The sequence below is a fragment of the Topomyia yanbarensis genome, chromosome 3, assembly GCF_030247195.1.
Source record: "Topomyia yanbarensis strain Yona2022 chromosome 3, ASM3024719v1, whole genome shotgun sequence".
NCBI lineage: Eukaryota > Metazoa > Arthropoda > Insecta > Diptera > Culicidae > Topomyia > Topomyia yanbarensis.
In genome coordinates, this window is record NC_080672.1 from 272,451,988 (window position 1) to 272,468,717 (window position 16,730).

Sequence of the window (16,730 nt, forward strand, 5' to 3'; positions counted from 1 at the left end):
TGGAATGTCTCTTTTGAAAATTTTCATCGTCAAACTTTCATATTACCCAGTTAAGCCAAATATTTTTCTGATATAGCCATGAATTTTCTTAATTATAGTGTAGATACAGGCTTTGAATACAATTGAATTAAAGTTGAGTTGATGTAGCAGCAGACAAGAAATAGTTTTGTTTTCTCAAACCTTCGCAATTACAATTAATAAATATTTCAGATTGGCAGAAGATCTTATCACACAACTTAGAAATGGATACAGAAATAGATAGATGCGATAGAAGAGAGACAGAGAGAGCAAGAGAGAGAGAGAGGGTGGGAGAGAGAGATGGGGGGGGGGGCGTGTAAGGAATGGCAAATGATGGTTAATGCAGTGACATTATTTTTATAGGTATATTATTATGATATATTGATTTCTTACATTCTTATCATAAATAATGTAAGTAGTAATTTTTGCGCCATAACCAGTATAACCTAAATCTTGCAAAAGAGTTAAATTTTCGCTAGATTTTTGGGCTTCAAACATACAGTTGCTTTCGGTGACGCCACGAGTATAATTATATAAGAAATCTTTTATCTCACTACTAGGTGAATTACTTGTTGATCTGTATATTGATATACAATCTAACATTTCCCTCATGATTGAACGCAATGCGTAATCCAAGGAATAAATACTAGAACTCACTGTTTCAACACATTAGTTTGTCTTTGAAGTGAACTTATATATTAATTTTTGAGAAATAGTTAATTTATTATAAAGGTAATTCACAAAATGTTCTCAACATCGAATTCCTTGAATCACGTAGATGTGTTTTCATACCCCGATATTCAAAATCGGTTTAGTTTTGCCCCTAAAACAGCAGTAAAGTAATACTCTGTATGAAACAATCTCATTTTTAGTTAGGGGAAATTGGTAAGCGCCGAATAAAAATACAAAATGTTCAATATCTCCGCTGCTTGTGCACGGATTTAGACAATCTATAGCTTGTTAGAAAGGTATTTTTACAAGCTTTCTATTTATGTGCAGTTTGTGGGACAAAATTGTATTGTTTGAAAGTTATTTGCAAAAAACCTGCCGTGTTTTGACAAAATCGCCCATATCTCAGAAAGTAAACAACATATCGAAAATCAAAAATAATAGTGTCAAATGGCAACGTTAGGCCTTTCATTTGAAACTAATTTCATTAAGATCGGTTCAGCCATTGCTGAGATAATTACACGACATTTTGTACATACATACATACACACATACACACACACACACACATACAGACATTGTCTCAATTTGTCGAGCTGAGTCGATTGGTATATGAGACTCGGCCCTCCGGGCCTCGGAAAAAGTTTTCAAAGTTTGAGCGAATCCTATACATTTCTTTTGTAAGAAATGTAAAACATATTTAAGCATTGCTAACATTTTTTACAATCTATAAAATTTATAGGAAACCAAAAAGAGTAAAATGTGAAACGAAGAAAAAATTCATTTATTACAGTTTGCAGATACACTCAATCGCTTCCTGGATAAAAATTTACAATAGCATTTACCCTACAGACAACCATCAAACAATAGATATTATAGTTCTTAGTGTTTTATTGTTCAAGTGTTCTCGCAGTAGTTTTACAAGAAAAATTCATGTAACAATTAATTTTACTGTTCAACGAAAAAATGATACAGTAAATTCACAATAAATTTCCCTGTTTCCGAGAAAAAAGTGAATGGAAAAAATCGATTTTTTTAATGTAAAGATACATTACCACTCCCCCCCCCCCTTTTACTGTAAAAATTTACTGTAGAAACACTAAAGTTTATTGTTTTTGTATAGTAGCATCACATGAGGCTTTACAGTAAATTTTTGTAAAATTACTGTACTGCCACAGTGAAAATTATGGTTTTGTTACTGAGCATTTCCATTCGGGTTACCACAGTCTTCGCCAATTCAATTACTTACTACAGTCTCCGTAAAACATTTTACTGTACTGGATGTACTAAGTCGGCTATCTCAATCCAGATGGTCAAAACAAGGGTTTCTTACTACTTAATGCCTTTGGGTATGACCTTTTTCAAGGGAAACTGAAATTTTACTAGAGAGTAAAATACTTAAATTTAAATTTTACTTGTATATATAAAAACATAAAACAAGATGAGGACAATTTGGGTTTTTGCATTGTGAACTTATTAAAATCTATTGTTTATCCTCAAATTGTCTCTGTCCAACAGTACGGTGTCTGGTGAATTGATCTGGATGCATGAATTATGTGCTTCTGAATGCGTGACTAATGCGAATGTGGATATGAAAAAAATTATATCTGTATGGGGCCACTACTACACTGCTTGACGGTTGTTTCGAAATTGAAAATAGATTTGACGTGTAAAGCTCCAGCTTGGCTATCATGGCCCAAAACAACCGCGGACGAAGCTTTTGTAGTATCACTGGAGGCTTTTTTGTTTGCGGCCAAAGACTATGAGGCAATTCCCTTAAAAATATCGATCCGGTAATTTTCCCTGAGTACTAGCTCCACCTTTTATTCGCGGTCCCAAACGCTCGCTTGCGGGTGGGTTACCCCTCAGGCTTGGGAACAATTTTTCATTAGTGGTCTATGACCAATATGCTTCTTCATATGTCAGTGGCGCCGTAATTTCAAAAGCGACCACACTGCCAACTACAAATATATTTAAAATGACCGTTAAAGAGGGCGAAGCATTTTTTTCGAGTGTTATGTCTGTTAGTCTGTGCTGTGGCCATGACTCGTTTTAAAATATGTTGATAATATTAGTCTGTGATATTATGGAAAACTATTTCAATCGACTAAGCAAGACACTTTATTCATTTTATTATATTCTTTTGTATACTTCACAGTGGTCCAGAATGTAAATTTTGCAGGAATTTTATCTTTTTGCTAAAATTAAATAACGTAGCCTTACAATATGTTATTGTTAAAGAAAAGTTATTGTACTTTGCAAGGCGTTTCTTTTGGTTGGTTGAAACAGAAGCCAGGGTGGTTTATCAATATTTAAAATTGCAAATTAATGTTAGCAATATTTAAAATTGAACTTTTAAACGGTTCGAGATAGAGCTTGACTGTCTTGGATGAAATTGTAGCTATTACTGGAGTTCCCCCTATGGTCAACTTTGACTGCTAATAGCAAAAAAATCTACAAATTATTTTCAAATTTCTTAAATGGTCCACGTAGATTACTTAGAACTATCAAAAAATGCAAAACTGTCGATCTCGGAAAAAATATGGGTTAGCCCCTTTTGGACGCCAGCCTTTCATATGTTAAGTGAGAGTCTTGATTATACGATTGGCAAAATCGACATGATGTGAATGCTGCATCATCACCAAAAAAAACAAAATAGCTTTCAGAGGTCTTGATAGCGTTTGTCACTAATAATGTGCATACCTTACCATAAACCTTACGCAGATTATCTTGAATCTGTTTTGTGTTAGTCAAAGCTGCCACTCTTTGCGTTCTTATTCGGATACACTCTTTTTCCTTTTGCGTCCCTTACACGTTCAATATTTTTGTCAATACTAGAGAGTATTGACAAAAGTAATCTAATATAATGTAATGAAAAAAGTTGGATTGACAATGTGCATTTCAAATGGGACTGACGTATTGAAGCAGTATCGGAAATACTGTGCATTGACAAAAGTATTAAACTGTAAGGGCCGCTTTTGAGGCAGACCATCGAATAATACACAGATTCTTGCGGTGACGTGTACTTTTCCACTTCGCACATCCTGTCACTGGTTTTGCATTCCAAACTGCTTGAACCAACAACTCTAGCAATTCAATGCAAAAGTTTGTATATTGCTTGTGGCAGTAAAAACTGGATTCTAACCACACTGCGCACTTACTATTCTTCTATTGAATTCTTCTCATAGACTGGTTAGCTCGACTGGTCTGTCCATGAAAATACCATCTCTATCACTTGAAATACATGTGATTTGACAGCTCGCAGTTTTCAGTAGCAGTTTGATCACTCGCACTTCGAAAGTGCGGAGTCCAGGTTGGTGGGAAGTGCGCAATACTAGCTTGGCCACATCTTTCGATTTCGAAGAGTGCCGGGCTGAAAAAGTTTCCTTTTAGCCTAACAGAAACACCTGTTAAATTTGAAATCGATTCAAGAAATATTAATAGACCCGAAAATGGATTGAAGTGAACCAAAGGCAATTTTTTGAAATTTTGCATTTTTCACTTTTTTCCTTAAACTATTTTAAAACTACTAAAATTAATATGAAATTGCATATATAATATTTTTATTGATGCGAGAAATAAATTACAAATATTAAATTTCGCGTGCAGTCGATCATTTCTAACCAGGGGGTTGGCATCCCTATTTTGTATGTGCAGACGTTGACAGTAGTCAACATATGGTAAGCCTAACCGCTTTCAGATCTATGCCTCCCATGCTCTTGCATCGGTTTGTTTTAATTTTAACAAAGGGAGATGTTTGTTGTTATGAATTTTTTTATTTGTTGTACCTTCACCAACAGACCCCTTGGCCTCAATGGAGGTTACTTAAACTAATTGCATTTCAGAATAGATAATATTTTAGCTTTAATCGAATTCCGCGTCCGGTTGAAGTCCAGGGCCGTCGCCACACTGTTAAAATACGCTGCAGTCCGCTCTGGCGACCGTAGTTGATTCTCCTGAACGCGGGCTTGAAGATCCAGGCGTACGAGGATTGTATGGCAGTCCACCCTGACAGACAATAAGTCCGAGACGAAAAGGGCTCGAGAGCATTTCCTCCGGATGCCTAGAGTATCGAGCTGTATTAAATTACATCGGTTCTAGTAGATCGGCAGGTTTTGGTAGGTTTTACCAAGGAAAATTTTGGAGTGCAAAGCCTATGAACCAGCGTTGGACAGCTTCGATTCTGTTAACGCCGTTTTGTTGATGTGGATTGCAAACAACAGAACAATATTCTAGTGTTGAGCGAACCAACGCGCAATAGAGTGATTTTAAATAGTATACGTCCACAAAGTTATTCGCTATTCGGAAGATGAACCCAAGCTGTCTTGATGCCTTACCCGAGCAAAGTCCAACATCAAAATTACAGCAAATAGACAACATATTTTGATATCAAGCATCAAATTGAAATCTTATTTTGATATCAGTTTAAACTTTTTCAGATATGACATCATATTTTGATCTCATTTTGATTTGCTTACATTTTTAGAAAAAAAAGTTTGTTTTTATTTCTTTGACAAACATCAAATTGATTACTTATTTTGTTATCAATGAAATATTTCACCATCTCAATGAGTTTTCAATTTGCTTTCACTGATAGCATAAATAGTTTTCTGTTTGATGTCATAGTGCAATTTTTCTGCTTTCGATTTTGATCTTTTAACCGTTAAAACGACCAAAATGATCACGACTGAGCAATCATTCCCTACTACATCACAACATCAAGTTTAGTGCTCAATTTGTTATCAGACTCTGCTCGGGTATCCACGATGTACGAAGTATGTGGTTTGAACGTTAGCGCCAAATCCACGATGACTCCGAGATCCTTGATGTGAGAGTGTCTTGGAATGCTCGAGTCGAAGAAATTGTAGTTAAATTGAGTCAGTTGGCGTTTCCGCGTGAATGTAACGATGGAGCATTTACTAGGGTTTAAAGCAATTCTGTTTTGACCGCTCCACGTACTGAAGCATCAGTTTTATCCCGTATTTGCATTTGGAAAAAATTCATGCCGTCGGCGAAAGAAAGGCGGATCTTGTAATGTGATATTGACGTCATTAAAGTAGGGGGGGGAATATTACTGGACCGAGATGGCTTCCTTGTGGGATACCGGATGTAGCGAAGAATGGTGCAGATAGACAGTCCTTAATGCTTATTTGGAGTAGCCTTCCATCGAGGTAGGAACGAAACCAGGGCAGGAGTTGTCCATGAATACCGAGTTTGTACAGCTTCGCTATTGCGATATAATGGGTGATTTTGTAGAAGGCCTGAGATAGATCCATGTACATAGAATCGGTTTGCAATCCGTCAGCGAATCCATCGCGTACATATGTTGTGAGCGAGAGCAGGTTGGTTGTTGTCGATCGTTAAGGCATTAAACCGTGTTGGTCGTCTGCAATGTAGTGTTTGCAAAGACAGAAAATAAGATCTAAAACAACCAGCTCGAATTGTTTTGATACGGCATTTAAACACGAGATTCCCCGATAATTATTAATGTTCGATTTGCTTCCGTTTTTGTGAACTGGAAACACGAGCGACTCCGTACGAAATTTAAATTCTGTATTTTATTTATCGCAACGATAAAAAGATTATATAGGCAATTTCATATTAATTTTAATTGTTTTATTAATTTATTTAAGGAAAAAAACGAAAAAATGCAAAATTTCAATAAAAATTGCCTTTGGTTCACTTCAGTCCATTATCGGGTTCATTAACCTTCTTTAGGTGTTGTCTTTCTGTAACCAATAAGGTGTTAGCGGGTAATATTGACTCCGATTTCGAACTCAGATTTAGGACACATTTTCTGTCAAATCTATACGAACTTGTACCCAAATTGTTTGTTAGAGCTTCAATTTTCTGTTCCTGATAAATATTATCGTTTTTGACCAGGTTGGCCAGCGGAAATCGGTGCCGAATGGGGTCATGTTTGGCATGCATAGATATGGCTATATTGATTTTTTTTCTAACAGATCGCTGCCAGGCTACGTATACTTTGTTTTGAATTTTTGGTCTACTGAGTTATTGTTTTGTTTCCAGATTTTTTAATTTAATCGTGGTGGATGCAAACAACCGGTATTTCTACACAAATGTCAGTGAATTTTCGTTGTATATCAAAAGATGCGATGTGTTATGTTGGAAAACTTCTTCGAAGTTGTTAAACCTTCAAAGTTAATGATTTTGAAATTATATAATCTTGACTGTTAAGAAAGCTATGATCTTGACTGTTAAGAAAGTTTTCAAAAATTTGTCCCACATTCTTTGACTTCATTGACATATTGTACAAAAAAATAATCTATAGAGGTTTAAGCACTGTTCCATATTGGTTCTCCTTGTTCGTAGAGTGGAATAACATCTGTTAGACTAAATATGTTTCTGCATTTTCAATAATTGAACAACCTTACCTCCCAAACAATTTTCATCAACCTTACCCCCCAAACGAAATTTGCTACCTCACTGATTCTGTTTGAACCTTTAGGCACTATTAGATCCGCTTCCGTTACAGTTCTATCTGTACCGTGCTCAACATTTTTCCGGCACTGGCAACGCGCGCGTATGATTTGTATGGAACAATACTAGTATCCGTTATCTAAACTGAACTCACATTGATTCGTATCTGCTGCATAGTGTGAATTTTTCTTAATTCTACGCACGTATCATCATTCCTATGAAAGCTTTTAATTCAATTAATTTTTAAATTAACAAACTTGCATTATCGCTTTCACTCTTCTGTCGTACAGAAACGTTTTTCTATAAATAGTAATAGTCAGCTTATCTTACTTTCACTGGCAGTTTTATTTCGACTTTAAAAGGTTGGTGCATTGAATGAAATCCTAAAATGAGCCATACTTTTTGAAAACCATTTAAATGCAAATGAGGTACTCTTTACATAATTCATTTGATTAATACTACGGTATTATATAAACATTCTAATAATTTTCCAGTAAAATATATTCTAATAATTTTCCAGTATAATATACGAAATGCGATATTTTTGGCTAGCATATTATGTAAAGAGTAAAGGCCGAACGTAAAAGCGATCCTGTTATTACCGAAGGGGATATAAACAAGCTGTGGTTCTCATATGCAGTCACATCGTTTTCTAGATTTATTGTAAAATAGATATGTTACACTCGATTTTTAAATGATCCTTCCCCAAAATACAACAGATATTTAGTCCCTATTATATGATTATCTAGTAGTTACCTGGAAGTAAGCACTATCTTCTACTATACAATTTTTGGCATGTTTCATTTTTATATTACATTTTAGCTTAGATATAGACCAAACCCAGAATACAGTAGTTTATAGTGATATTGTACGCTTTGCATCATGTAAGTAGTAGTACCAGCATTTTTTTCACAACGCTAGAATTTAGCTTCACTACCACAAGTTTTTTTGTATTCGAACCCGCGTGTGCTTCCGGAGTTCCCGAATCCGGTTTTAGCTTGACCAACAACTTCATCTGTCACAATGAATAATATAAGTTTCGTACTTCTTTTCCAGACGTTCTAGCGGATTGAAGCAAATAATTGTTAAGAAATAACATGATTTCACCGTATGTTTGTTGAGCGTTTTTCATCATATACCAAACATTCCATAATTCCAAACCTGCTCTCCCAAGCGACGACGGTGCCACTAGGCGTCAAACATTGGAAGCATTTCTTTCCAAAGAAAGCTTTCCCTCAGTACAGCCATCTCTGAAAAGCTCCGTCGTCACCGCTTTTTGGTCGTTCGCCCATCAATAGTTATGCCACCCCTCCCGAGAAGCATCGTACAATTTACATGCAATGCTTTGAAAAGCAAAAGCTTTGTTACATTTGACCCGAGTGAAGAACGGTGCTCGAATGGTGCACAGATTGATACTCATTTTCGTTTAACAATCGTAGTGGAACACGTATATTGAAAGCTCTCAAAAAGGCCGTGAAATTATGTATTGCTACACATTGGAGTAATAGAAGTAAAGGCAAATATGTTCGGTAGTGGTAGCAATGATTATGTTTATCCTTTATTCCAAAAACCGGGCAGTGTAATGCATCAGACAAAAATATTATTAAAACGGTATGTCGATCGGTAAAATCAGTTATAAATGCCCCAATTTAACAGTATCTAACACTGGGATTGATTCGTCAGGTTATTTGAGCGGAATTCGATGTAATTAGAAGTATATTTATACTATTTCGTTTATGATAAATTAGTGACCCTCAAAGATGGAATTGTACCGAAAAATGTGAGAAATTGATTATAGATTCGAAGAATAAAACATATTTTAGTATTACTAAAAACAAATGAAATGCCACCAAAAAGTGAAACTGTTCAGTAATGTTGAAATTATAAATGAAGGCATTCCATAGACGGAGGATGCGGGATACAGACATGGTTTGTTCAATGCTCAACAAGTAGGATCTTTTAGTAAACTTTGGCTTGATCAACTCAAACAGCACAAATGTTACCAGGGAGCAGATGAATAAATTTATTTGTTTATTTATTTCCTTTATTTATTTCTTCTTCTTTGTCGCCTTCTGCCACTTTCAATATTTCTTGAACTAATCGAACACTACTTGATTGCAAATAATAACAAAACAAATTTAGAAACATCATGCGACGTAAAGAAATAAATAATATAAATCACGATTCCTGAACTTCTTTTAAAATTGTCGGACACATATTTGGATTGGTCCTTTGGTGATAGAGATATAGCCGTGTTTTTAATATGGCGTCGATTTCTACATTGAATGAAATAAATGGTAGAATTGAGTCTGTATTAAAACAATTTAAGTTCAACTGACATTGAGTCTTAATAAACTAAACTAAATATATTTAACCCAAAGTGAGAACAAACGTTGTTGAAACTGCGCAGAACTAATGACGAAGTCGAAGACCTCGGTAAAATCGTTGAAGCGATGGATCGTTGCCGAAATCGAATAACAAATGCTTTGCGTTTGAATGTAGTGTTTGTAGTTGGAAGGTTTTAAGGATTCAACAGCAAAAAAGCTTATTAAAACATCAGTTTATTTTGCTACATCTTCTTAACTACTTTTCATATCATGATCTGGGTGTGGAGTCGTAGCGTGGTACCCTGGCGCCCTTGGCGGAGCCTCAGATTTGCGCCCGTTTGGTGTTGACTTTGGGTTTCTTTTCTAGTTCGACCTTCAAACAACGCTTTTTCGCTAATGTTTGACTGTCGCTCATTTCATGTAAATACCAGTCACAAATCTTATAACTGTATAGTTACGAAATCAGTTGACGCTAGGTGTTTGACAGAGAAAGTATCTATTCAGAAGACTGTATATTAGGGTGCCAATGGCATGTATAGGAAACAGGTGACCATCGAATTTAACAACCGGACGCAACGCAACAGCATTAGCACCTCGAAAACAGTTTCTTTACAAAATTTTAGTTCAATCCGACACGATTAAGAGGTTGCGCAAAACGGCCAAAGTGCACCCTTAGAATATTTAAAATGCAAACCCCGCTGAAAATTTATTTGTTTAAGATGGAACTTAGAAAATTCTAGGCTTAAGTTGATACTGTGGTTTGAAAAGGCTGTTTTAACTTGTTTTCTATGTCAAATATCTAAAAAATGCATGATATAACGGATCTAGTATCATCTTGTAAAAAATTGTTTTTACGAAAGTTGCCTCTCTGGTACTTTTAGTTTTTAAACTGAGATTTTCAAATAAAAAAAAAATGTTTTTTTTCGAATTGACACCAGATTTCGACATTTCAGGGATCTCTAAAACATTCGGCATACAAGAAAATAAAAACTGCATTTGACTTCGACGCGTACTCCATATTCAAAAGCGAATTTTCGAAATTCTTCAAGCGATTGGACGAAGTAAATGTTTCCTGCATTGGCGGGATACACAAGAAAAAGATTTTCTTACTTTGGAATGAATTCGAGAAATAAAAAATGTTGATGACTCTTTTTGCACTGTAAATAGTATCGCCAAATTGCCCTGCGTGCAGTACTGCCAACTTATCCCAACCATATATTTTATAGAAAACTGTTTGAAAAACAACTTTTGTTCGTGGATAGATGTAATATCTATATGGATACTGAAAGTTCCTTTCGCGCGCTATCGAAAAATATAGGGGAACCCGGGGCTATTCGAACCTACTTAAGCAAATCGTCCTTTTAGGTGGATAGATGTGAAAAAAGTTACCGGTCAAAAGTCCTAATTGTTAGTTTGAAACCTCAGCTACATTTTGGTGCCATAAAAGGTTCATTTGCACCACTCAATGGCAGCGCTAGGCGACGATTTGCAAACCTCTACGTTTTTCCATCCTTTTACAATGTAGGGGTAATTCGGACCTCCCTACGGGGCAATTCAGATAGTCATTTTTTTAATTTTTTTACAATGGAATTATGTTTACCTGTGAATTAGTTGCAAGAGACAATCCTTAGAAAGCAAAAAAAATTGCTTTACAAAAATTTAATCTGGTATGTCACTGATGTCGATTGGCGGCCCATGTATTTTCTTTGCTGTGGCGTGTGCAATTGTGTGCGCAGCCGCAAGCCGCTGAACGGTGGTTGACGGACTAGGGGGTCCGAATAGCCCCGTACGTTCATATCGCACAAAAGTGGTGAGCGTCTTGAAAATATCTGTGTTTTCACAAAAAATATTCCATAAAATAAGAGCCTCAAGCTTTCCAAAACACTTATTTTTTATTTAAACTCTCAAAATTAATGCTTCAGAATAGCGGTTCCACGAATATATACGATATTCAGATAGTCTTGTTATTTTATGAGAAATCGAGAGGGTCAAAATTACCCCCACTGTCCTAATAGCCCCGGGTCCCCCTAATCATTCGGGAAATAGGTTGAAAATCACCCTAAATCACACAAAGTATTTAATATTTGGAAAATTTACTTCGTATGCTCGAAAACACAATATCGCCCACAACTTCTACAAAACAAAACGTTTTTCAACAAAAACACATTGGATAATGGGTTTCACATAACTTGAGGTACACAAGAAAAGGCAGCGCTATATGTCTAATAGAAACGGAAAAAAGGGGATTTCGCCAACTTACCCCAACCGCCAACTAGCCCCGGGCTCCCCTATTCTAATATTCCGCAAGACGCAAAAATAATCAGCTGTGCCAGATATCTCGAAAGTTCGCCTAGATAAGCTCAGAAATGAGATATTTTGTCTAAAGCAAACAAATTATGTTACTGGCGAATAAACTTTTTGAAGAACTAACCCGTTTACATACCCGCTCACAAAGTTGAGATCGATGGTGTAGTTATCGATTCGAACTAGGCATATCTACTGTATCTACTGAAGGACGGGATTGGCTGTTTCAAAGATCCATTACTACATTGATGATGTGTCCCTTCAAACTAGTGTCGGGTGACCTTTGGGGAGACTGCGTTGCGTTTACTTCGACAAGGATCGTCTGCAAAATCGGTTGTTTGTGTCGAACGTCATGCATGCAGTATTGCACTAAATACAAGCAAATAGGTCTTTGTAGCAATAGTTTTTTTTTCTTTCTTGAGAGGCCGCTTAATATATCAGCAAGAGAAAGCTCTGCCACAAATCCGAATCACAGACATTTGAGAAAAAACAAGGAGCTTCCAACACTTTCGGGAACACCGAAAATCTCATGTGATGTTTCCATCAGAGATTCAACTTAGTGCAGGATCGGTTGGACCTAGGATGGGAATTAGCAACTTTGTCATATTGCGAAAGTCCTCCGATCAGCAAGGAGACTTCAATTTTCACGGTATGTCATATGGTTATCTTATCGATGATAAAAAGGTAGTCTGCTTTATTGCCCATGACATTTCCGTTCCCTTTGTTTCTATGAAACTGAGGAAACGAGCGGAAAATGTTTGCAATAATTTTTGCTATTTTTATTGACATTTGAAGTCTTTGTCTTGTTATTTGTTTATTCTGTATTTTGGTCTTCTGGTGCCTTTGGTAGAGTCATAGCTATGCGCCTTGTTGCTGTCTACTTTGGCTTTCTTTTTCAGTTCGATTTTCAAATAATAATTTTGTGTGCACCTGAGAATGAAACCTCTATCCTGACTTATGTTATGGCTAAACCTCTCTTATTTTATGAAGCAGATCAAGAGTTAGGCGCCCTCCCTATGGCCCTTTGCGGGGACCAACCTGGACAAACGCACGCTACGGCTCTGGCTAAAACCTTGATTTTTTTACGTAAACTATGACTATAATATATCAAATTGAGTCAGAGTAAAAATATAATCTCAGAAGATGAAGTTTTTGAGACAAATGTAATATTTCGCAAATTTCAACATCCTTTTAAAGACTTATACCAAAGTTTACTCTAAAATGCATCCATACAAACCTATCCTGGATTAGGTTCACGCAAAGAGCTTTAAAATTGTGATTGTTTCAAGGTAAAATATGAAACATATCAAAAATATGTATCTTATTTCCTGTCCCTACCACAACCCTTTCAGAAACATTAAACAGAATTAGATTTCATTCAGAGTTAGAGAGATTTTAAAATTTCGACCTATTTGTTCGGACCGATTTTCAAAACCCATTTTAGCCAACTTTAAAATAGAAATCTTATATTTGACCGAAATCCATGCCATACATGCACAGACAAAAGCTGGAATTCATTCAAAAATGATTTTATTTTGTTTGTGTAAAGTCGCTACCCTTAAGGTGAAACAGTACAATACAAATTCTAATCAAAACAATGCTACTATAATTAAGTAAACACGACCTCCACTTTGTTTACAGTCGGTTCCGACAACATGTTGATGTACGCTCGTCCTGGCATGCCGAAGACATGCCAAAGATTCGCACTTATAATGGCAAAAGATCTTGACTCCTGCGGTAGAAGACAAAGGGTTATGTCGCTGGGAAACTCTAAGCTTGCTTATATGACCCTAGTCTACGCTTTTCTAAACTTTTTTCTATCAACTCCTTGCTCTCCCTTAAGTACTATGGCTCTTAATATTGAAAAATACACTTCACCTTCCAGTCACTTGCTAATTAAACGTCTTTCCAACAGTTTGTTTACTAAATTTTACAGTTACTGCGTAATACTATGTTCACACTACAGAGTTAAAACACGTTATAATAATTAGCAACAAGAAAAATGTCATCAAGATAACGTTAAAACACGTTTTAACTCGTAGTGTGAACGTAGTATAAGATATCATGGAACAGTTTCAGAAACATTTAATAATATATTTTAACCGGTTCAAAATATTTACTGAATCTTAAGCTAACTGAACAAATTCAGCGTCTAACAAACCAATCTTTCCACTCGACTTCTCTCTTTTGTACTCTAGTGAAACACGCATAGATCAACCTGCAATGTTCTAAGTTGTACATGGATTCTTGCCATTAATCTAGCTATAAAGTAGTTATTTAAAATTAATATCAGTAATAACCATGCGTCTCCATTGCCTTTTTTAATTTTGACTGATTACCCAAAGTTCGTATAAGGGAGCTGCATAAGCTTCTCGTTTTAAGTAATTTTTCGATACGTTTCGTGTTCTAAGAGTGGCTTAAGTAGCTTTCAAGTTCCATTAAAGCTTAATCAGCTGGAAAGTTTGCTAAGAACTTGATGTGAACTTTAAAGTGTGCATTTAAGTATTTTCCGAACTTTTGGTTGCTTGGGTATCGCAAGCTTTCGCAAAACTAGCTTTTTTGTCATTTTGAAGAAAAAATTCAAGTTTTCGCATGAGTATAGTGCGATCGCGGGCATTCTCGACGTCGTTTTTTGACATTAGATGTCGTGTTCAAAGAAATTTCTTGTTAAACAACTACAAAAATATCACATTCTCCGGTGTGAGTAGTGGTTATTGGTTTGAAAACAATAAGTTGCGCTATTTTTGGAGACGGGGAATCGCGCGTTCCGATGTATCGCTGGAAGTGAAACTTCTATCCAAATAACATACAGGTTACTTACCTAAGGGCCTAATTCACCTTCCCTGTTAGGACCATAATCAAAACGTAATTATGCAAGTACGCTCTCATTTGAGAAAACTTTCCGCCCAAAAAACTCGACTCCTGCATAGACTATCGGTATATCCACCATTTTTCATAAATTTTGTTAAATATCCTAATAAAACTAAGTTCTGCGAATTTTCAGGCCACTCTGACCAGTTGATCAAGTCAAGGTTCAAGAATAGTAGTAATATCGTGCGAATCATGTAGTAAAATCGGTGTCCACAGTTAATGTAAGTGCAGCAAAAAAGAATAAACCGCCAAAATCGGAAACATTTTTCAGCTTTCAACAATATTGACTTTCATACGAAATCAGAGAATTGTGCCTCATCATCAGGCCGAACACAAAGCTTGAATAACGAAAAAAAATGATTTAACAAAACTCAGAAACACTCACAATCACAAGTGTAAGGACCGTTCGGAACGATGAGCAGCCTCAAGGAAACCAGTCAGCAAATGCGAATAAATACAATTAGATGAACGTAATGTGTATCTATCCATTCCAGCAATAAATGTGGCAATTAACCGAGAGAAGAAGTAAGAAACAAAAACCAAAAATAGCGAATAATGAATGTGTAGATGAAAGTGTCCATCATGTTGTATGTTCAGTGCATAAAAGAATCCAACCACCTTGTAATATGGATGTAAAATTTATCGATTGTATCCCACAGTAAACTGTAAGACTATCTTTAGAAGAATGAGATCTGATTTTAAATAATACGATAGCGTATGAAGAGTATAAACAACAGTAGTGCCGTAGTGATCCTTTTTCTAGCACCGACAATCATTCAGTCTGTTAATCCTTTTCTAAGTGAAAACTATATTGAAAAGTATCGTTATTTTCCTGCATCTGTGGTAGACTAAACGGTAGTTTTAAACTGATATTGATAAAAGTACAGATAGTGTACTCGTTTTTATAGAGCTACAAAGTAAAACTAAACATTATAGCTTCATTTTTGTCAATCACCAAGCGCCTCCATTTCTCCTTTCTTTCTCACATCTTGAATGTCTAAATCTACAAAATTATATAATTCCTTTCGAACGTACAAATTTGCACCTAGTTTCAGAGCATTAACCCTTCTTGGCCATTTACTACTATACGGAACCGGATTCGTCTCGCCTATAGTTGTCTAGTCCAACCTAAATGGTTTTTCAGTATAATGTTGCATAGTCCATTCTAGAAGGAAACTTATTTGGAAATTGCATTTCAGATATATTATGTTTTGTTTTTCTCAGTACACATAAAGTAAATAAATATACATACACAAGACGAATGTTTTATGTCGTGAAGACACATCGATGTGGTAGTGAAAGACAAATATCGAAATAAACAAAAATCCTGTGAACCCCTAATAAAGTGCATAGAGGTTATTGTTTCCAAAGATGAGATTTTCATGTGAGTAGATTTGAAAGAAAATGCCCTAGTCAATGCCTAGTGGGCAATTATATACAATACTAGCTAATACCCATCGCGCGTTGCTGCGACTTTCAACGAAATAGGAAGAAAACACAATTTGTTCCGGAGTACCATCTGGCGGGTAGATAATCCATACCCAATAGCACACAAACACGCTCCATAACAAATGCCAAACACGCTCCATAACAAATGCCTACAACGTAAAAAAATTTACGGCGATCGGTTAAGCCGTTTGGGATAGATAGATTGTCGGCAGCCTTCAATCGTCTGATTTTTTTTATCTAGTCCAATGGCCTTACAGTTTGTACACCTGATTCATGATACCTAGTATAATAGTCGTTACTTTCAATTCATGCTCATGGAGTACTTCACTAAATCATGAAATAATATTCATGCGTTCGTGAGCTGGTTCATGATTCCTAGTGCAATAGTCACGTCTGACCATTCGTGCCCGATGATGAAATATTATGCATGAAATAGTGGGCTGCAAGCTTGTTGATTGCTGAGTGAACGTCGATTTTTTCCCGTTTCGCTTTGTTCATCCTCAGCTATCTGTTCATGCGAAGAATACAATGCCTGATGAGTGGCGTTGTTGATTAAAGGCTGGCACAATCTAGCTTAGAATTGCTCACACAGCATTTCGTTCGATGGATGAAGTAAATTCTCCCGAATGCCACGCTCACTGAATCTGGAGG

At 36.1% G+C, this 16,730-nt stretch overlaps 1 protein-coding gene across 3 annotated transcripts in view; it reads left to right on the top strand.

Annotated features, from left to right (window-relative positions):
* The window catches only part of LOC131693028 (protein qui-1), a 292,261-nt gene extending 276,261 nt beyond the window's left edge, over positions 1-16,000 (top strand). For all 3 annotated transcript variants that reach the window (XM_058980495.1, XM_058980496.1, XM_058980497.1), the window contains one exon: positions 8,185-16,000. In XM_058980495.1, the coding sequence (XP_058836478.1) occupies positions 8,185-8,201 (17 nt within the window). In that variant the 3' untranslated portion in view covers positions 8,202-16,000. The remainder of the gene's footprint in view (positions 1-8,184) is intronic.
* The last annotated feature ends 730 nt before the right edge of the window (positions 16,001-16,730 follow it).